Source organism: Nymphalis io, chromosome 2, assembly GCF_905147045.1.
Source record: "Nymphalis io chromosome 2, ilAglIoxx1.1, whole genome shotgun sequence".
NCBI classification, from domain to species: Eukaryota; Metazoa; Arthropoda; class Insecta; order Lepidoptera; family Nymphalidae; genus Nymphalis; species Nymphalis io.
The window spans coordinates 1,777,764-1,799,685 of NC_065889.1; the positions used below are offsets into that span (position 1 = coordinate 1,777,764).

General features: G+C 39.3%; 3 protein-coding genes across 7 annotated transcripts in view; 1 reads left to right on the forward strand and 2 right to left on the reverse strand.

Moving 5' to 3' along the window:
- LOC126777557 (prion-like-(Q/N-rich) domain-bearing protein 25) overlaps positions 1-3,534 on the forward strand; it is a 38,348-nt gene extending 34,814 nt beyond the window's left edge. For both annotated transcript variants that reach the window (XM_050500620.1, XM_050500628.1), the window contains exons 6-8: positions 1,271-1,407; positions 1,521-1,717; positions 2,605-3,534. In XM_050500620.1, the coding sequence (XP_050356577.1) occupies positions 1,271-1,407; positions 1,521-1,717; positions 2,605-2,766 (496 nt within the window). In that variant the 3' untranslated portion in view covers positions 2,767-3,534. The remainder of the gene's footprint in view (positions 1-1,270; positions 1,408-1,520; positions 1,718-2,604) is intronic.
- LOC126777501 (octopamine receptor-like) lies at positions 2,788-12,275 on the reverse strand. 4 transcript variants are annotated; one of them, XM_050500538.1, is made up of 9 exons: positions 12,158-12,275; positions 11,073-11,295; positions 9,790-10,057; positions 7,039-7,180; positions 6,321-6,403; positions 5,540-5,626; positions 5,255-5,358; positions 4,003-4,196; positions 2,788-2,915 (listed from the first exon to the last, which is right to left on the reverse strand). In XM_050500538.1, exons 2-8 carry the CDS (start codon positions 11,248-11,250, stop codon positions 4,003-4,005), a joined length of 1,056 nt encoding a protein of 351 aa, XP_050356495.1. In that variant the 5' UTR covers positions 11,251-11,295; positions 12,158-12,275; the 3' UTR covers positions 2,788-2,915. The 4 variants fall into 4 exon arrangements, with proteins under 4 accessions (XP_050356495.1, XP_050356487.1, XP_050356479.1 ...); XM_050500530.1 differs by having other exon boundaries at positions 11,073-11,313; XM_050500522.1 differs by having other exon boundaries at positions 6,321-6,400; positions 11,073-11,306; positions 12,158-12,171.
- A 1,478-nt stretch (positions 12,276-13,753) lies between these two features.
- LOC126777029 (neurogenic locus Notch protein) overlaps positions 13,754-21,922 on the reverse strand; it is a 117,037-nt gene continuing 108,868 nt past the window's right edge. Inside the window, exons 22-33 of the mRNA XM_050499867.1 lie at positions 19,606-21,872; positions 19,291-19,499; positions 19,023-19,223; positions 18,687-18,855; positions 18,345-18,546; positions 17,848-17,995; positions 17,535-17,646; positions 17,220-17,336; positions 16,786-16,897; positions 16,250-16,363; positions 15,927-16,034; positions 13,754-15,849 (exon numbers count right to left, since the gene is read on the reverse strand). Of these exons, the coding sequence (XP_050355824.1) occupies positions 15,656-15,849; positions 15,927-16,034; positions 16,250-16,363; positions 16,786-16,897; positions 17,220-17,336; positions 17,535-17,646; positions 17,848-17,995; positions 18,345-18,546; positions 18,687-18,855; positions 19,023-19,223; positions 19,291-19,499; positions 19,606-21,872 (3,953 nt within the window). The 3' untranslated portion in view covers positions 13,754-15,655. The remainder of the gene's footprint in view (positions 15,850-15,926; positions 16,035-16,249; positions 16,364-16,785; positions 16,898-17,219; positions 17,337-17,534; positions 17,647-17,847; positions 17,996-18,344; positions 18,547-18,686; positions 18,856-19,022; positions 19,224-19,290; positions 19,500-19,605; positions 21,873-21,922) is intronic.

Below are 21,922 nucleotides of genomic sequence, written 5' to 3' on the forward strand. Positions count from 1 at the left end.
GAGTGAAAAAACTTGGCCGTACAATTTAATTCTTTTCAAATCAATCAATATCAAATCTTCCAAAATCAATGTATAAAAACTCAAAAACGTGCTTATAGCACGTCAAAAAAAAAAATTAACTGTCCCAGAGGAGATTCCGGTTCGGCCAAAGTATCAAATCTTCCCCCATTCTTAGGCCATTTCATCTTACAGTGCCAATTCGATGTAAATTTTGGTGTTGAAAAGTTATGGTACCACCGATTTTTTATATTATTACATTCCATTAAATTCTATAAGATGATTGATGTTTCAAAACGGCTTAAACCTACTTGAATAAATAATATTTCGACTGAATGGTAATACGGTTGTAAGTCATTGATCAATTCTAGGAACTATATAGAGTCGAAACGGCCCAGTGGTTTACGCTTTCACGAACGCTTTTACAACCTTCTCAAAGGGAGGCCTCAGCCCAGCAGCGGGACCATTAAATGATTTCTGCATCTATAAATATATCTCTGTCGCAATTTGAGTTAATTTTGCAGTGACGAATTAATTTTTGCACGAGAAAACAAAATTTACGATTAAACGTAATTTACCACCTGCAGTTCACAATTTATTTTTAGTTACAGCGTAAATCGTAAGCTGTAATCAATTATGAATAGTGTAATTATCAATAAAATCCTTTACAAAGTTAAATTCCTATAAACTAAATAATTACCGATAAACAGCAGTGCTATTCAGTAAGAACTCACTTCATTACTCACCCGTGAAATGTTGACAACTGTCTAATGGTGATATACTATTGATGCGTGTATTCTTGAAATGGTCAATGTCGCATATCACTTTTTGAAATTTCACGACCGTTTTCTGCAGTGAGCTTCGAATTTGTTTTTACAGAACAGCCCTACTGGTAGATGTAAATTTTCGTAGATTCGAAGATTAAAGTAACTATTCTTTGCTCAACTTTCGGACATTTGTTAGCTATACCTAACTTGACGTCTCACTATCGATCTAAATAATACGTTCTCTCTTTTCTCGTACATATGTTTGTATGTGTGAGTTTTTACAGAAATTACGCGATGTCGCAATACTAATAAATTATGGTAAGGTTCTAGTACATACAATACCAGGTAATCCCGTTATTTATATTTATTTATTGTGTTTGTTTTTTTTTTTGCAATATTCTAAACGTCTTAAATAATTTTTGATTCGTTGGTTTAAATATAGCTAAATTTATTATATTTATTTTATTACAAAAATATACTAACTAACAATGTTTTCGTTAACTCAGATGTGTCCGCGACGCTGCTCTTGGTGAAGAGTGTGAAGACGAGCTGCAGTGCGCAGGCGTGGGGCTCGAGTGTCGCGGGACCTGTCGCTGTCGGGACAACTGGGTCGCATATCGGGACATCAACGCTTGTTTTGAATGTAGGTTATATTTTATTAATTCTATTAATCTGCCTTGTTGTCTTAAAGAAAAGTATTTTTTGATTGATATTATTACTGCTATTGTAAATAAATCATTAAATTATTTTTCACAGCTGCAAAGGCTCTTGATGATCCATGCCAGTACGACGTCCAATGTGACGCTTTAGCCGGTGTGGCTGAAGCCCCTTCTCCAGGGGCCGCCCTATGTTTGGGCGGCGCTTGCGCGTGCGCTTACGACGCACGGGCTGCCGGGAATCCCCCGCGCTGCTGGCGACGAAAACGCCCAGGACAGGAGTGCAACCGGGATGAGGTGAGGAAATTAAAACCATATCAGCACCTTACGACTTTATTACGTTAATTTTAATTTTTGAACAACTTTTAGATATATTTTATATTTCTAAAAAACCAAAATTGCAAAATCAATAACAATACAATTTACCAAAGTCGCAATACGCACTTGTTTTAAGGCTTTATCCATCAGAAAGTTACTGAAATATAAGGCTCCGTCCAAACGGGTCACCGTCAGCCACCGTTGGCTGGCGAAAAGCTGATTACATGTTTTTTAACACGTCAATTATGGAATTGCCGCACAAGGTGTAGCAAGTGGCTTCCACTCGCGACACAGTGTCCGCGACACGCCACGGGTGAGGCCACTCTCTACTTAAAAACATCGCGAGACTGTACAACAGCAGAGTGTTACAAATTGTTTCGGCCACCGACCACCTTCGTTTGCGTGGCACCAAAAGACTTGGCGCGCAACAGACACCTGGCTGTGGGAGGTGGCCCGTTTTCGCGGAGCCTTATTGATTGCCGGTGTTGTAACTGATAGCGACTGTAAATATAAAAATATAAGAATTCATTTCTCTCTTTGGGCACCTGAGGAAGCTAGTCGAAATATTTTAACAACATGATTATTATAATAAAGCTTTATTAACATAATTTATAGTACGTGAAATTAAACATTTAAAAGGTTAAGGTATTATTAGCAAAGACATTTTATCTCTAAGCATGTTGCGGTCTAACATGATTAAAACCAGTAACAATTCATAACTTTAATATTTAATCTGTATTTTACATAAAAGAGATATTAGAAAGAAACAAATATACATTTATTATTTCATCCAAATATAAGAAAAAATGTGATGTTTTGAGTGTGAATTTAGAAATTAAATTAATTAATAAATATTTATTTTACAGGAATGCGTATCAGAGGAAGACGAGCCAGGATATTGTCTGTCAGGTCGCTGTACTTGTAAGACCTGCACGCCAGACGCTAAGGATTTCGGTGGAGCGAGCGCCATTTCTCCTCCATTGACAGTTGCAGCCATTTTGTGCGCAATCGCTATCTTCGCTCGTTAACGGCCATTTTTTGTCTCCTGATTCTCGCCATCTTGTTTATTTTGACAATTTCTGGTAACTTCTATATAAACTTCAGAATTGTAACAATGAAATTGTACATGATGTTTTTCAATTTCTAAACCGATAGTCTCGAAAAAGATGGCGGAAACCTGTAAATTTAAGGTAATTCCAGTGTTAAGATCGAAATATGTAGGAATAATTAAGAATACTTATTTTCAACACGTAAAGTTCTTTTTAAACTCTATTTTTTATAAATGAATAAATTCTAACCTGCTTAAAATTTCCTATTAATAATTAAAAACTGTTTTAATGTTCTATAACTTCCAGATATTGTTAATGCTTAATGAAATATTTTTTTATGAGCACAATCGTTGATATATCCCATTACAGGCTCAACACATTAAATTAAATTTATTTAAATCATATTAAAAAAAAAAAACAGAAAATTAGATATGAAGTTATAATATAATACATACATTTTTAACATATTTTTTAAAATGATCGCATGTTAAGGAGAAATCTGCTTTTGTAATGGGATATAGTTTAAAATTTTATGATAAGTTGTAAATAATATTATCACCGTTGTTGTTTGTTGTTGAATTGTATATTTTTAATTAAGAGTAGATTTATATAATTTTTTTTTTCAACTGATATTGAGGCAGTATTTTGTGAGTGCAATTTTCGATATTATAGACATACGAATGGGTAGGTTATACCAAAGAAATGTACACTAATCGAATATGTGTAAATAAAGCGTATTTATTTCAATGGATTTTTTATTTGTACACAAACAAAAGCATAATGAAGTTATTATTTTCCCGCTAATCCATAATGGCGTCGTTTATTCCTTTATTGGCCACCACGTTAATTTGTAGGACCATACACTTTCCTTATAAAAACTATAGTCATTTTAAACTTAAACGTCAATTTCTTTTTTTAAAAAATTCAATAAAAGAAATTTTACTGAAGCATAAACTTACAGCACTTTTAAAAATGTAGTTTATTATTAATTTCTTTTTTATTCCATCAAAAAGGTAGAGGAGGCCTTAGCCCAGCAGTGGGACATTTACAAGCTGTTACTTACTTTACTTTATTTATTCCTTCAATAGGAAACATTGTAGATAATTTCTTCGTAAGTACCACCACACGTGATCAATCAAAATAGTGTTACTAAATTGTGAAAAACAAAACTTTAAAGATTTATATATAACTGTATAATAACATTCTTAAACTTACTCAACCTCTCCTCACTCGTGGCGTCAATGGCATATCGACGTTTCTAGAACTTGAGCTCGTGAGGGATGTATGTAAGGCTCGTCTCACACTGGGCGATGCGGCGGCGTACACGAGTGGGTTCAGCGCGGAGTTTATATACCCCAGCCAAGTGCACCACTGCCACGTTGTCTCCCACACGCAATCGCAGAGGGAATCTGAACACACACAGATATGTATTTGGTTTCGCCGACTCATAAAATATTTCGACCATATAGCGGATGTGATAATCTGAGTGCTTAATAAGTGTCTTCTTTCCCATACTATATATATTTTCTAATAGTGTATGATTGTGTTTAATTTTTAAGTTCGTTCTCATAATAAAACTATGACATTTAATTTATGTCGTACCTATTGTATTGAATAGTATTAGCATTAAATATTTTCTAACTTGATTATGGTTAGAACCTTAACATTGTTTGCAAATTTATTTAACTAATTCTAAGTAGAATAAAAATGTGCTTGTGTTTTATTATAGAAATTATGTACCACAATCAGAATATTATTTTAAACGTAATAATAATGTCCTCCAGACCGATTTCGGCCATGGCGACCATTCTCAAGAAAGATTAGCCAACTACGCAGGAGATATTATAGTGCACAAGTGTGTGTGCAAACACAGAAGCACTCTCTATTCCCTAACTCTTCTTTGTGCAAGCTCGTCTGTGTAGGTACCACCCACTCATCAGATATTCTACCGCAAAACAGCAGTACTTGGTATTGTTGTGTTCCGGTTTGAAGGGTGAGTAAGCCAGTGTAATTAGAGGCACAAGGGACATAACATCTTAGTTCCCAAGGTTGGTGGCGCATTGGTGATGTAAGTGATGGTTAACATTCCTTACAATGCCAATGTCTATGGGCGTTGGTGACCACTTACAATCAGGTGGCCGTATGCTCGTCCGCCTTCCTATTTTATAAAATAAAAAAATAAAATTAAAAAAAACTCTCATAACCCGGTGGGACAGCAGGAACAACGGCTTTACGTGCTTTCCGAGGCACGGGAGTGTACACACTTCCAACTTCCAGACTCAGGGCTGCTACTGAGAATTTTCTGACAAAAAAAAACCGAATATCTTTTTATTGGCCCGACCTGGGATTGAAACCCAGGACCTCCGTGTCTACGGCCTTACATCAAGTCACTAGACCAACGAGGCAGTCATTTAAAACGTACTACGGTAACGAATTGACAGATACAATATACAGTAAAATATACGACCTAGAGGCAACATGACGAAGTATGGCGTCCAACAGATGAGAAACAGCGCCATCAGCATCACTATGGTACGTGTGGCGCGCCGTTGACGAAATATAAAATTTGCACTGAAAATTTTCAAATAAGCTTTAATACAAGTTTATTTAAATACTAACCTATGTACTATTGGGGTAGTGATATTTTCTACAATACATATAATGCATTTACTTAAGAATTAATCACATGAACTTAAATAAAGGCGAAATTAAATATATTCGTTATTAAGAGAAACGCGAAATCTTAACTTACTGTGTACTACACTTTCCAGTTGATTGCGCAGAACAGCCGTTGTTTGTTGCATTAGGTAAATTCAATAAGCCCTTCGGTGACACGTCACTGAAAAAATTAAAAGTCGTTCAACTGAGTTCCATTCATACGATACGTCTCACTCAAATCAAATTAAATAAACACTACTATCTACTACTTATACAATTTACTGGTCCAGCTGAAACTTTACAACAGCGGCTTATAAATATACAGTCTAGTCTGTTGGCAACCATGATTAGAATTTTGTTTGAGCTAGTTTGAGAGAACCAAGGATGCACACTTTTTTCGCATTAATGCGTAAAAACAGTCTATATTCGCTTCAGCAAACATCCCAGAAGCACTACAGAAGCGCATTGTATGATTTTAATGTATATTTAGCCTATAAACTACATGTATAAAAAGAGGTACAGTAAGCGCGGAATAATGTTTTTTACAGCCCTTAACGCACGCGCAAATCTTCTGACAATCATGTTAGCTTTTATTGACAATGCTCTCCTCTCCCTTTCAATGTCATTATCATCCTTGAGACTGGTGGTAAGTATATGTCCAAGGTATTAAAATTGGAAAACCTGAGTCAAGCTCATATTATTAATTTTACCGAAAGCATTATTTTTGGAAATTTATTACCACTTTCAAAGATATATGGCATAACCTTCACAAGTTGCTAATAGTTTTCTTAGACCACAAACTGATGCGCTAAGCAAAGTAATACTTCCAAAAAAAAAAATGATAAGTAGTTGAATTTAAATGAAAAACCACATACACATCGATGTTTTGATTGTTGTCAGTCTTTATTTCGGTTTTTTGCAGCGAATATTTGCCTGTAACGGTGCTTGGCTGAAGCTTCTGAGAAAAAATATGTTGAAAGTTATTTTTTTAACAAGAAAAGTTAGGCGGACGGGCAAATGGGTTTTCTGATGGTAATTGGTCACTAACGCTCATATATATTAGTGCCGTAAGAAATATTAATCATACCTTACATCGCCAATGCGCCATTAACCTTGGAGATTAAGATGTTAGTGCTTGTGCTTATAATTACACTGGTAACTCACCCTCCAAACCGGAAAACAAAATACTAAGCATTGCTATTTAGCCGTAGAATATCTGATGAGTTTGGGTAGTTACCACCCGGTAACTACCCAAACGGGCTTGCACAAAGCTCTAACAGCAAATAACCGATTAATAAAAGTAAAACTTCTTTAAGTCTGATCTTATCCGAAGATCGCGGATTCAAATGCAGGTAAGCCTCAATGAGCACTGGGGTTTCACGTGCTTAAATTGAAATACAATATTACTTATCACGCACGTTCTTATAAAACATAAATTATATAATAATAAACACCAACCACGTCCAATCGTGCGCGAGTGTCTGCGGCTGCGTCGGCGTGTAAGTGTGCGTGTGTGAATTTGCGTGTCAGTGTAGGGGTTGTGTGCGAAAATGCTTGTCAGTGTAGAAGTGCGTGAGCGTGTGTGGTACATACTGGTGGTCCGCGGCAAGTAGTCCGGCCGCGATGAGCACGTATCGGCGGCGGCGCGGATAATGCCCGCAGAATGAAACCATACAGCGTCACCAGCACACCAGCGGGCAAGTAGAACGAGAAGGTTATGCTAAAGAAGACATATCTAGAAAAATAACACGTATGATAAATTGAATGTTGTTATGGGAATGAAATGTTGTTATGGGAGACTTTAATGCTAAAGTGGGAGTACAAGATAGCGGTGAATCGAAAGTCGGACCTTACGGCTTGGGCTGCAGAAATCACAGGGGGCAAATGCTGGTAAACTTTCTCGAAGCGCAGGGGCTTTTTTTGATGAATTCTTTCTTTCAAAAGAAGCCTCAGAGGAGGTGGACCTGGCGAAGCCCCGATAACGTGACGAGGAACGAGATAGACTTTATTATTTCGAATAAAAGGCACATATTTAGAGATGTTTCAGTGATCAACAGGTTTAATACCGGAAGTGATCACCGCTTGGTTCGAGGCACTCTAAATATCAACTTAAAAGCCGAAAGATCGAGAATGATGAGGTCTACTCTCCGACCTACCATGCTCCAAGCTGCTCAAGGCTCCGAAAAGTTCCAAATGGAACTTCAAAATCAATTCACCGTGTTGGAAACCATAAGCAGCATTGATGAGAGAACCGACACGCTGGTCAAAATACTGCAAAACACATCCCGCAAGTGTTTTCCGCCACAAAGAAGAGACAACGCACCAAAACTCTCTGCTGAGACACTCGAGCTCATGAGAAAACGATGAGAACTACCATCGTTTTTGTCAGATAAGGCCTTAAACCGAACAATAAAAACGCTGACGCGACGCGATCTCCGATGCTCCAATACCCGTGCCATCATGGCTGCGATTGAGCAAAATCGGGGATCGAAAGTGTTCGCTCGCAAGTTTGGGAGGCCGCGTCTGACAAAACTTAAAACTGAAAATGGTGGGGTCGTTACCTCTAGGCCTGAGATTATCGGAGAAGTAGAGAGGTTTTATGGGCAGTTGTTCTCTTCAAGATCGGATAAACCCGTGGGAATCAGTATTGATGACCAGCGCGCCCCTCTTATGCGCCATTACTCCGAGGAGCTCCCGGTCGTTGACCAAGGAGAGATTAGGGCGGCTCTAGAACAGCTTAAAAACAACAAAGCTCCGGGAGATGACGGAATCACAACAGAGTTGCTTAAGGCAGGCGGGACCCCGGTCCTGAAAGAGCTAGCAAGCCTCTTTAATTCCGTCATCCAACATGGCAAGACCCCGGAAACGTGGAGCGGGAGTGAGGTGGTACTGTTTTTCAAGAAAGGTGATAAAACCCTCTTGAAAAACTACAGACCAATCTCCCTCCTGAGTCACGTGTATAAGCTGTTCTCAAGAGTCGTCACGAACCGTCTCGCCAGACGACTTGACGAGTTCCAGCCCCCAGAGCAAGCCGGCTTTCGATCAGGCTACAGCACCGTGGACCACATCCATACTGTTCGGCAGATTGTGCAGAAGACCGAAGAGTACAATCAGCCGCTGTGTATGGCATTTGTGGACTACGAGAAAGCCTTCGACTCCATCGAAACCTGGGCAGTGCTCGACTCATTGCAGAGATGTCATATCGATTGGAGATACATCGAGGTACTGAGATGTCTGTACAACGCCGCTACAATGACTGTCCACATCCAGGACTGTAAGACGAAGGCGATCCAACTGCGCAGAGGGGTGAGACAGGGAGATGTAATATCCCCGAAACTGTTCACCAACGCGTTGGAAGACGTTTTCAAAACGCTGGATTGGACTAGGTATGGAGTCAATGTAAACGGCGAGTACATCTCACACCTTCGATTTGCCGACGATATCGTCATCATAGCAGAGTCGCTGGAACAACTCACCGAAATGCTGCGTAGCCTAGGCGAGTCTTCCCGGTGTGTCGGTCTCGGTATGAACTTGGACAAGACCAAGGTCATGTTCAATAGGCATGTCGTGCCGGGACCGATATACGTCGAGGGGAAACCTCTCGAAGTTGTTAGTGAATATACCTACCTAGGACAGATAATACAAGTCGGTAGGAACAACTTCGAGAAGGAAGCCGATCGAAGAATTCGCTTGGGATGGGCAGCATTTGGCAACCTTCGTCAAGTCCTCAAGTCGTCTATACCGCAATGTTTGAAGACGAAAGTCTTCAACCAATGCGTCTTACCTGCCATGACATACGGTGCCGAAACGTGGACACTAACTGCGGGACTAGTCCACAAATTCAAAGTCGCTCAGCGTGCTATGGAGCGAGCTATGCTCGGAGTATCTTTGAAGGATAAGATCAGAAATGAGATTATCCGGAAAAGAACCGGAGTCACCGACATAGCTTGCAAAATTAGCAGGCTGAAGTGGCAGTGGGCTGGTCACGTATGTCGTAGGACCGATGGCCGTTGGAGCAGACGAGTCCTAGAGTGGAGACCGCGAATCGGCAAGCGCAGCGTAGGGCGCCCTCCAGCCAGGTGGACCGACGACCTTAAGAAGGTGGCGGGCACCAACTGGATGCGGAAGGCGGAGGACAGGGAGCTTTGGCGCACCTTGGGAGAGGCCTATGTTCAGCAGTGGACAACGATTGGCTGTTGATTGATTGATTGATTGATTGATTGATAAATTGAATGTAAAATTACATATTGTAGTATGTTTAGCTAGAAGTTAATCAATGGTGAAATAATTAATTAGTATAACATTGGCTTGTTCGCATAGTGTATGGTTATCTAAATATCTCACCCAATATTAGTATTAACTGTGCATGCCTTCTCTAATTCCCCGGGGTGGAAATGTCTCGGTGAGGGTATGAAGGCGTTAGGAAGAGCGACTAATGCAGCGACCGGCCACACAAGAGCCGCCAGAATCCTGGCTCTTTCTCCCCTGCGAGCTCTTGCTAGTGGTGCCGTGATGCCAGACCAACGCTCCCAGCCCAGAGCACAGAGAGAGAGGATAGAAGCAGTGCAACATAAGACATCCATTGTACTCCAGCATGAGCAAATTGCCCAATCTAAAATTATAATATAAATTTTTTTATTCCAATAAAATTTGTATTATGTTTCCTAAGAGTCCGTTACGAGAACGTTCTTTGTCTTGCAAACGATTTCCGCTAGATGTCGCTGGCAAAACTTTGCATGCTTGAAGTTTTTGTTACTCTAATCCGGAATCGCTTTAGCAATTTTTGTTTCTTTGACAGAGACATCCGTTCCAGTTTAGATTCCCGCCTATTTCGGCGGTAACGATTGGAAGGACATGTTCACTGTTTGAAAGATAACGCAACAATAATAAAGTAATCAAAATGGCGATTGTGGCACATATATACAAATTAGGATCTGTCAGAGGGCGCCAATATATTTTAGTCAAATAGGATTTAGTTACGAAAAGACAGCGACATCTAGCGAAAACCAGTTTGAAGATAAAGTACTCGTAAAGGACTTCAGATATCAACTGGACCACTCAATAATATTTATCATGAAAAGGTTTTATAGAGATTTTACAAAGGAAGTTGAGTTATTGGGCGTCTGTTTGCATATATCAAAGTAAAGAGCAATTGTATGTACTCATACAATTCCTAATGTTGCGGAAATGTAATCAAGAGGTAATAATTTTAGAATAAGTTAACTATAACAAATACTCCAAAACTGTCGAAGCCGTGTGCATTTCAAACTTTTTTATATATAAAATAAGAAGGCGGACGGCCACCTGATCGTAAATGGTCACCATCACTCATAGACCTTGGCGTTATAAGAATTATTAACCATTCTTTACATGGTCCTTGTGCCACCTTGGGCACTGAGATGTTATTTCCCTTGGGCTTATAATTACACTGGCTAACTCATCTTTAAGCCAGATCATAACGATGCTAAGTATTCTGTATATACGAAGAGTGGGTGGGACCTACCCAGACGGGCTTGCACGAAGCCCTACTCCAATTCTATACATATATATATATTGTCTCATAATGAGGTAAATTTAATTTTTTATAGACAAATACAAATTTTTCTTTATAATGAAATCATACTTACTTAAATTAAATACAAATAACTCTCTCGCTGCTGCTAATGGCTGGACCATTATGCCAACCAGCAAGTCGGCTAACACCAAGCTCGTTAAGGGGTAATGCGATGGCGCTCTTCTCGCTCTCCATAAAGCCAACATGACCGCGGTGTTCCCGAGCACCGTGGCGACGGTAATAACCATCATAGCGGTACACGCCACCCACCATCCCGTGGTCGTGTCGCCCCGTGGCTGCAACCGCACTGTTTACTGGTAGATTCTTAGTTGGATTTGTTGATAACAATAAACGAATTAAAATGATTAAAGAAAGAAAAAAAGAAACTAGAAAATAGCTTGGTTTTCGTTTTAATTCTTTATGATGTATGAAACGTAGAGCAAACTATCAGTACAGATTGATAATTATCACTTTTCTTTATATAAATATAGGTGACACAGAAAAAAATATAAGGATCGAAGTTAAATTGAAAAAACTCAACTATAAGTTAGACGCTTTTCAACTTAAAAAATACATTAGTCTTTATATTAGGCACTTATATCGTATTTTGTTTATAAAGTATATATACTGAGCTCTTGACTGCCTCGTTGGTCTAGTGGTTTAATGTAAAGCCGCAGACCCGGACGTCCTGGGTTCAATTCCCAGTTCGGCCCAGTAAAAAGTTATTTAGAAGTTGGAAGTGTGTACACGTCCCGTCCCTCGGAAAACACGTAAAGCCGTTGGTCCTGCGCCTAAATTGTTTCCGGTCGTGTCGGATTGCCGTCCCATCGAATTATGAGAGTTAGGGAAGAGAGTATAGTGCATAAGTGTGTGCGCAACACACACTTATGCACTATAATATCTCCTACTCAGTTGGCTAATTTCCCTTGAGATTGGCCGCCATGGCCGAACTCGGTCTGGAGGACATTATTATTATACTGAGCGGTTAAAATTTTAATAAAATTAATAACACAAAGATCAATACTATTTCACACATTACTTTGAACCTACATTGACATATTATATAAGTTTAAACAAATAACAATGAATCATTATCGCTGTTATGAAATTACAAATAATTTCAAAAATAATTATGAACTCTTTTTAGTAGGTACTTACTCATAATTAAAAACCGCTCATTACACACATTTTAACTATATTACGTTATGCACTTTTAAACTCTAAAATATATTTTTTATTTAACAAGAACACTTTCAAAATACGTTATTTTTTAACACGTGAATTTAATTCGTGGTTAATTTGTTTGAGAGTAATTTATACAAATCGCGTTTTAAACTACCTCCAAAATTTATAATTGTTTTAAAATGTTACACATGTTGTTCAAATCAAATAAAAAATATTGAAGGTAACCATAAAAAACTTATTTTTTAAGGATTACTGTATGAATTCGACGATCTTATCGTATAGGTAGAATAAATGACAGCATAAAATTTTTGTATCGTATACATAACCTATAACTCTAATAGTCTACGCACACTTTACTGCGGCAATGTATTTAGTAAAGTCGGCATGATTTTTTCCGACACCTTTAACATTTATTGTCACATTTCAACTGATTTACACAAAACCTTAATTATACACCTAAACGTTGCTCATGAGTCTCTCCGTCCATTGATGAAAACCGTATTAAAATCCATTCGGTAGTTTTTGTGTTTATCGCGGTCAGACAGACGCGACTAGGGATTTTGTTTTATAATATGTAGTGAAATATAATATTACAAGTTTGAATGTTTTAAGTGCATTATCTTATTAACTAACTCGAACGAATATACCCTGTACGAGGTTAATCTTAAATGAGCAATTCAATTTCTTGCGTATACATTTATTTCAGATTTGGCTCAGATTCTGTATTTAGATATACCAAAAATAAAAAAAAGGAATTTTTCATAAAAGCGTTCAATAAGAAATCCTAGCGAAGTTCAGTCCCCCAGGTACTAAAGTTTGAAAAAAAAAATACTATTTTCGCTCTAATAATACAATTATACGTTGAATTATAATATTAATTACATTGAAATAAAAAATAAAATAAGTTTTTTCAGACAAATTGTACTATATTTCTTACACTAAATATAAATTTCACGTTGAATATATATTTCACTAATTTCTTTTGCAATAAATCATTGGGTTGTTATTGTAATAAGAAAACTAGTAGTGTCTACTTACGTTGTATGTGCACGCCTTTGAAATATTATTATTATCTTTTTATATTTCCGGGAGGGCAAATGACTCTACTCCACCAGATATAAAGGCTTATTTTTGTATAATAATGTTATTAGTTATGTGCCTAATAAATAAATAAAACAGTTTTAATTTTATTACTTTATTGTCAGTTAGGGGAAAATATTTAAAAGTTTATTCTCCACAAATTTTAGAATCTTACAATGAAATGCATTTCATAAAAATAATGATAAAAACGTATTTACAGGCGTCTTAATGTTAAAAATTTACTTAAACCATGCGTAATAGTTTATTACAAAACCTAAAATTGTCTGAAGGCACAAAGATATGAAAATATAATAATTTGTGCCCTATTTTACATACATTTATTCTTTTAACAATGTGCCAAGGATTTCATTTATATTTCACAACGTTATATTTTTACAATGAGAATATTTCAACACAAAAAGGTTAAGTGAATTAAGTTTTCATACTATTTGAACAAAAAAAAAAATCAATTTCATTTTGTACTTTACATTTTTTTCTATCACTCATTAATTTTACGATTACAATATTTTACTATATAAAAGAATGCATTACAGGAAGCACGCGTTTCATTTATTACGTACCCTACTTAATAGTACTAGTAATACACAATTATCACTATTATAATATTTAATCTGTCGACATTTTGATAAAAAATCATACAGCCTACGTAGGGGCTTTATTTTTATAAAGAAAGTCACCGATTTTTCGTAGTTCATTTCAAAACTTGGCTCATTGGCACATAACAATGACACAGTGGAAAAAAAATATATTTAAAACTAAAATTAATATTAAACTACGAAGATCATTTTACGATTCGAGTTTCATTAAATATTATGTATTTTTTTTAAATATTTACAATAATATAGGCGACGTTCACACGTGGGCAGCAGTTTTAAAAACTTAGCTAACAAAATAATCTTATAGATAATATATTACAAATACATGAGAATGAATGATATTAATAAAATTGAGCACATGTGATCCCAAATAAAAATGTTTCATTAAAGCGAACATTGGAATGATGAGATCTTATTGTACGATCTGACGTACTTTTGGAATAGACGTGGCGGTGACCTCAACGAATAAAACTGGCAATTTATATTAAACATTTAAAAAACGGAATTAAAAAATTGGAATGTTAATTTTTTTATTAGATTCGGAATTCATTATAATGACCTTTGTCCATAGTGGAAAAAAAAATAATGCTACATTTTCCAATGTAAATCCACAGATTATGACATAATAAATCGTTTGTTGGAAATAAAACTCTTCTATTTACTCTGTTTTATGTCACCGTCACATAATAAAATGTATTGGAAGCAACAATGGAATGATTTAAAAGCGGAAAAACAATATCTTATTTATCGACATCGAACTGAGATTGATGCCTGTTACGTATTACGTCATGGAAATTATACTTTAAAATTCATTAAAAAAAAACAGGCGTCAATCTTAGTCAGGACTTATAATTTAAACCTTAGTCTATAAAATTTACTTAAAATTAAAAAAAAAATCTACATACACTACAGTACATTACATTACAGATGTTACGTGCTAAAGAATCACACATAAATAATTTCCTTTCACGTCAATACGCAAAACAATCTCATATGTCGATGAAAAATTCCCAATTAAATATTTTTAAAAACACCGTTTTATATAAAACAAGAAATAAAAACACATTTAACAATAACAACTAGTTCACGGTGTCCGTGTTACACTCTGGTGTATTTTTTATACTTTAAACAGTTACAATAATCCGTGGAAGCGTTAATATTCACAGATAATATAATAAATTGTGGCGTTATTTTTTTTTATAAGACATCATTATAGTATGTCAAGATAACCATTATCTTCTTCTACTGCCTAGCGTTTTCCTGGCCTAGTAACGCCAGGGTCCGCTAACATTATGATTTAAAAAAACCGTTTAATTTATTATTATGATAATATTGTCATTAATTCATCTCCAAGATTCTGACGTCAATAATACACCGAGTACTGTCATGGGATCATGTCACATTCAAATGCTATGCTATGTCATGGCTATACAAATCAGTCTATCGTCTACGGCACTTTAGCACCTTGAGATTTCGAAACTTATACATTTCAATAAACTAATCTAATTTAACGTTAGTATAATTTACAAGGTGCCGGTTACGTTTAAAAGCCTTCCGAGTTTAATGTCAAAATTCATTTTAATTATCTTTTTTGAAAACCGATGTGTAATAAAATCGAACAAACTCATTCGTATTTTTTAACAACAATTTCCGTCGATTTACATAAAAAAATGCATTTTTTTTTAAACTCTCAGGCGGTACAATTAGGTTTCCGACGGCAACACCGTCCAATAATTATCGACGAGGAGGACTCTTACACGTGTTTTAATTTTTATTATATGTAGAACGCCTCGGTCGTACCCTTGTTCGTCTGTTGAATATCGTTAGGGGAGAGCGCGGCGCGGTCAGACCAATCCGAGTGGGGGGACTGGGTGAGCGGCGTCTGGGGGGAGGGCGTGGACCAGTGGTCCGGGGATTCCGGGGACGGCGTCGGGAACGTGTCTCCCATACCCCAACTGCCATAGAGTCCTGTGAATTGCGAGCGTAAATATTAGTACAGATATTACAACGTCAGAAGTACGAAAAAGTGTGCGGCGGTCACTCACCCGACATGAGGTTGGTGAGCGCGGGGTGCGGCGCGCCGGGCGCGGCGCCCAGCGCGGCGGCGTGCGTCATGGCGGCCTGCAGCTGCGCGTTGTGCTGCCCGTTCGCGTCTGTGCGGTCAATGGAATGCATTCAATCATTATTTTGTAACCTTACGAGGCAGTTTTAAAGCCTTGAGATAAATCATATCGCAAGATTATCGAATTCCATGCGAGAGATTAAAAACTTACATAGTTTTATATGATCGAAAATTTTAGGCACATGTTGTCACGCAACTAGAGTGACGTCTTAACAGTTCCAAAGTAAAACGCTGAGCGGTACTCACTGAGGTGCACGAGCGCGGAGTAGGCGGCGGCGTCCAGGTGGTGGTGCCGCAGAGCCGCCATGTGCGCCGGGGACGTCGGCAGCGACGGCCGCGACTTACCGGGCGACGGCGAGCCTGCCACACAACATACAGTATATATATATATATATATATATATATATATATATAGCGTGTTCATGATTTAGAAAAATATTTTCAAACAATGTTTACATTTTAATGTTTGATATAAATTAGGATTGAATATGTGAAAATATTGTTATGTCCGAAGTAGAAAAATTTAATTCAAATGATAGTAAAATTTAAAAATGTGAGACATCCATAAGTAATATATATATATATTCCAACTCTGGACTGCTTATGAGAATTTCTAGACAGAAGAATCTAATAACCGTTTTCCCGACCCGAGGCTCGAATCTAGGGCCTTAGGAACTGTTGATAAGCCGGCCACCAGACTCAAGCGACCGAAAGGCTTCCTTAATATAAAAGCCCCGGCGAATCTCCTATCATCATACGATGAGATATCAAGGTGTACTTACCGATGTAGGCGTGCGGCGAGGTGGTGTGGTTGCTGTGCGTGGGCGAGTGGTTGGAGTAGGGGGGCGACAGCGACGCACCCAGCCCGCCGCCGTACTGCAGCGCCTGCCCCGTCTGCGGAAAAATACAGTCATTTAACATTTATAACATATAAATTCTAAAGCAATAACGACTATTTTATATAACATTTGTGTGTTCGAGGAATCACTTATTCCTGTTTTCCTCTCCCATTAAACTTAAAGTTATGCTAGGAATGTGCCATGACCCTAATTCATGAGGCCTGACCTCATCAAACGAATACACGTCTCGAAGGCTCATATACAGTTCAGCTATCGATGCTCCCAAATTATACCAATTAAATTATCTTAAAAGATTAAGAACTTCGCGAGACGTCATTGTTTATATCTCGTACGCAGTGGTAATGCTGTCCGCATACCTTGACACAGTCGTCATAGCTGGGCGGCTGCTTGTGCTGCACGAGCTGCTCCACGGGCGGGTACTGCGCCATCGCGTTTGAGTACAGCGACGTCGCGTCGTACGGCGACGGTAGGTCCTGAAATCGACACACGATTTTAAACATACTCTTAAACCTCAAAAAATAAATTTTTTGCCAATTTCAAATTCTATGTATATATTGTAGTTGACATTCGTTTCAAGCATGGATAGTTAGAGAGATAAATTTAAAATCAATCTGTATTTATCAATTAGTCAAAATTGCTTTTATATATCAACATTCAATATAATATATTACCTGTAAATTTTGCAGCGGCGATTCGACGGGGCTCAGGCTGAACGCCAAGCTCTCTACACTCTGTGGCACTTCCTGCGCCACTTTCTTATTGTTCTTTTTTACACTTGGTTTTCTAAAACATGAAGATTTCCTTTAGCATTTAGGGAAATTGCGAAAAAGTTATTTTATATTTAAAATATATAAATAATGGTTTCATTTAGTGGATAATATTTCTAAGATATATAACCGTATTTTACAGACTAAAAATAAAATAACATATTCTCTTGAACAAAAATTTAAATTATCATATATTATTATATATTCGCATACATACCGTCTCATCTGTGAGGCCTGCATGTTTGTTTCATAGGCCTCTTGCGGACTGTCAGGACCAGGCTTCGCGCGCGGTTTCTTAGGTTTGCCCTTGCTGGCCGTGATCACCGTGGGCTGGCTGATAAGCTGCGGGTGCGGCGTGGGCGACGCTGTGGGAACAAACGGTTATTATACGAAGCCATAATAACTGTGTTACATACATTTAGTATGAAATCCGTTTTAAAGAGGTGGCTACAATGGATAGATTTTCTTTGCATGTACTCCTGTCAAAAACTTTTAATAGACAGGTAAACATACTAATACTATATTTGAAGTTTCGTGCTTTTCAACTCCGTCTTTGTAAAATTGATTCAGAAGTTACTAAATCAACAAAACGCAATAAAATGTTCAAATGTTTTCTGAAATGATCAAAATCTATGAACTTATATATAAGGCGGTAATGCCTCGTTACATTTTTACGAAAAAAAGTTATACGTTTAATAATTTGAATAAACTCACTCATCAGATGATGATGCTGCGGGGGTCTCGGACAGTGCTCGTCGAGTAATCTCACAATGTCGTCGTGCATCCTCTCCTGGGCGACGTCTCGCGGCAGTCGGTCCATATGGTCTGTTATCTCTCTGTTCGCCATAGCGTCCAGTAACGCTTTACACGCGCCGTACGACCCTTCCCGCGCCCCGAGGAACAATGGTGTTTCGTCCTAGTTCGATTATAAATCGTTAATGATTTAAGCTCTAAATCCATTGTTTTTATTACTTGCAATGTTTTTAAGGTAAATAATGGCTTTTAATTGTTTTAAGGCTCTAAGGAATTCGTTATCAAATATAACCGTGGGTGTACCTTGTCGTCCTGCGCGTCCCGGTTGGCGCCGTGCACGAGCAGCACGTTGACGGCGTCCACGTTGTTGACGGCGGCGGCCCAGTGCAGCGCCGTCTTGCCGCTGTTGTCCGCCGCGTTGATGTCCGCGTCTGCGTTGATCAGGTCCTCCACCATACCCTCGATTGCCAGCCTGAGAATGACGGATATATGATGTTTCAAAATTATGCTTACGTTCACAATTCATATTCTAGAGAGCCGCTCGGCAGGAACATTACCAATAATTTGAAAACTTCCAAATTCAAACTAATTATGTAAAGTACGAAGCTGGAGAAAGAAGCGAGTGACGAGGGAGCGTACCTGGCGGCCAGGATGAGCGGCGTGGTGCCGTCGTGCATGCGCGCGTTGAGGTTGGTGGCGCGGTTGCGCAGCAGGATCTGGAACACGCCCATGGCGTCGGCGGCCACGGCCGAGTGCAGCGGCGTGCGGCCCGTGTTGTCCTGCGAGTTGGCGTCGGCGCCCGCGTCCAGCAGCCGCTTGGCCGCGTCCGCGCGCGCGTACCTGCGGGCAGCGGCCGTTACTCGAGGGACTCTTGGGCCGGGCTGCGGCCGCTCGGGGGGACGCTTACCTGGCGGCGAGGTGCAAGCTGGTCTCCCCGGTCTTGTCCATGGCGGCGTTGAGCTGCGCTCCCTGCGCGACCAGCTCCGATATTATGTGGGCAGTCTGTTCGTCTTCCACGTCGGAGCCCGTGTCTAGGCCTCCGCCCCTTATGGCGGCCACCATCAGAGGCGTCATACCTAGAGGTCCCCGCGCGTTTACGTCGACGTGAGCATCGTGCTGTAAAACGTTAAATTACATTACATTCGGTAGCCGACTTAGTAACTTAGATTATTAATTAAAAAATATATATATGAATGTCAACAACATATCACTTTGTACTTACTATGGCAGGTGGCGTCATCATGCTAGGTGGCACTCTGATATCCGCTGCATCCAAATGCTGTTGTGTCCATACTCTTGGTTCGTGACCAGCCTCTTCGTAATCAGTGATCGCAGTGTGATCAGACGCATAACCGCCCGGTGCACCATTTGCATCACCTGGACCACGAGGTCTCTTCGCCCTGGGAGGAGCGGAGCCGTCATCGTCATCATCGGACCAGTGAGGAGGGCCCATGTGTCCGCCATTGATGTCTACATCGATGCATCCGATAGATCCTTTATTCAAATTTTTCATTTCCTGACCATCAGGCCCTCTTCGTCTCGAACGTCGTCGCGTTGATGAGTTGTTGCGAATAAAACCTTCAGGGAACCAAGTTATACCGGCAGCTCGCTTCCTTTGAGCGGTAACGAGAACACCAATTAGGAGTCCCGCTAATAGAACCAGAATCACGCCGATAAATACATATTTAAAGTTTGTAGGTTCTTCTATCGGTGTGTATACACCTTTGACTTGATAAATAGGAAAGTCTGGTGAGAGAGAATGCTTCGACGCTGTAGCTGCTAAGAAATCCGCGGCCTCACGAGCCGAAAAGAAGCACTCCGATGCGGACATCGATGTACATTTTCTGTTGTCGATTTCTAAATACACTTGAACTCCAGACTGTCCCCTCTCTGTGTACACTATTTGATGTTTCTTTCCGAATTCTGTATCCTGTAGACCTACGTCAGCCGATCCTTTCCAAGGATAAACCATGTCGTTACCCAAATGATCCTTCTTTATTAGAACCGTGGTTCGTAGCTGATGGCCGAGATCTCGTAGGAAGGCTACGGAATTTTCCTTAAAAGTTCGCATGTCCATGAGCAATATTACCGACATCACGCCTTCAGCTAGGTCGGGTGGTTCGTTTTCACAGTCGAGTCCATCCCAATTACACTCGGCATTATTACATCCGTAATCGCAGTGTCCATTGGCGTAATGCTTTTGACAATACGCATCGTAAACTGGATTACATTTTTGCAACGATTTCTGGCAATCTCTTCCGTCGAACATACAGGCTTGAGTGTTGCAAACTTCGTTACATTCTCCATTCATGAAAACTTCCCAACATTTAATGGGCGCTGTACAATTTGCCCAAGGATTTATACCCAGGGAACAGTCGTTTCCGTCAAATTCACAGGCATAAGTGTTACATTCTTCATCACAGTGGTGGTCTCCTTGTTTTTCTTTGCAACCTAACTTAACACACTTCTCTCTTTGGAAGGCTAAATCTAGTTCCAGAGGTGTTAGTCCAGGGCTTTTATTGTATACGCCAGAGATAGGGCTTCCGATTCCGCCTCTCGCGTGAGGATCATGTATGTCACAGCTCTTGCCAGTCCATTGCCTCGGGCAATAACAAAGGTAGTCACCTGGTTTATCGATACAACGTGCTTCGGGATGTTTACACGGATTACTTAAACATTCGTTCATAGAATCGATTTCACAGTTGATACCAGACAAACCTGATGGACAGTCGCAGATGTAGTCACCGATCTCTGAAGTTTGGCAGTATCCGCCGTTTTGGCACGGATTGGAATCGCAAGCGTAGCCCGAATACTCACAGTTCTTTCCGTAAAATCCTTCGTTACACAAACACTCATGCCCACCCTGAATAGCTGTGCAAATACCGCCATTTTGACAAGGCGAATTTGCACAGAAATTGACTTTAGCGTCACAATGTCTACCCATGTACCCAGGTTTACAATTACAGTCGTAATCATTGACTAGCTGCACGCAATCTTGTGTGCCGGGATTCGAACACGGGTTAGACAAGCACTCGTTGATGTCACCTTCGCATCTGGGACCTACAAATCCAGGTGGACATTTACATTCGAAGCCCCCTACTTTGTCCACACACGTGCCGTTATTGTGACAGGCGTCTTGTTTACAATCATTGACGTTTATCTCGCAGATTTTTCCGAGTGTTCCGAAAGGACATGAGCAAGAGAAATTATTAATCAAATCGTGACACGTTCCTCCATTTTGACACGGGTTCGGGAGGCAGTCGTTGACGTTAAGTTCACAGTTCTGTCCTTGAAAACCTTTTGCACATTGACACTGATAGGTTCCTACTAGGTCCTTGCAAACTGCTCCGTTCTGACAGGGAGCGGAGTCACACTCGTTTATTTCCTTCTGACAGTAGGAGCCGGTGTAGCCCTCGAGGCAATGACAGCGATGGGAGTTACCAATGTCTTCGCAGGATCCATTATTACATAGTTGTTTCAATTTGACACCTATTGACAGAAACAATGATTATTTACACTTTAAAATTAATGTAATCGAT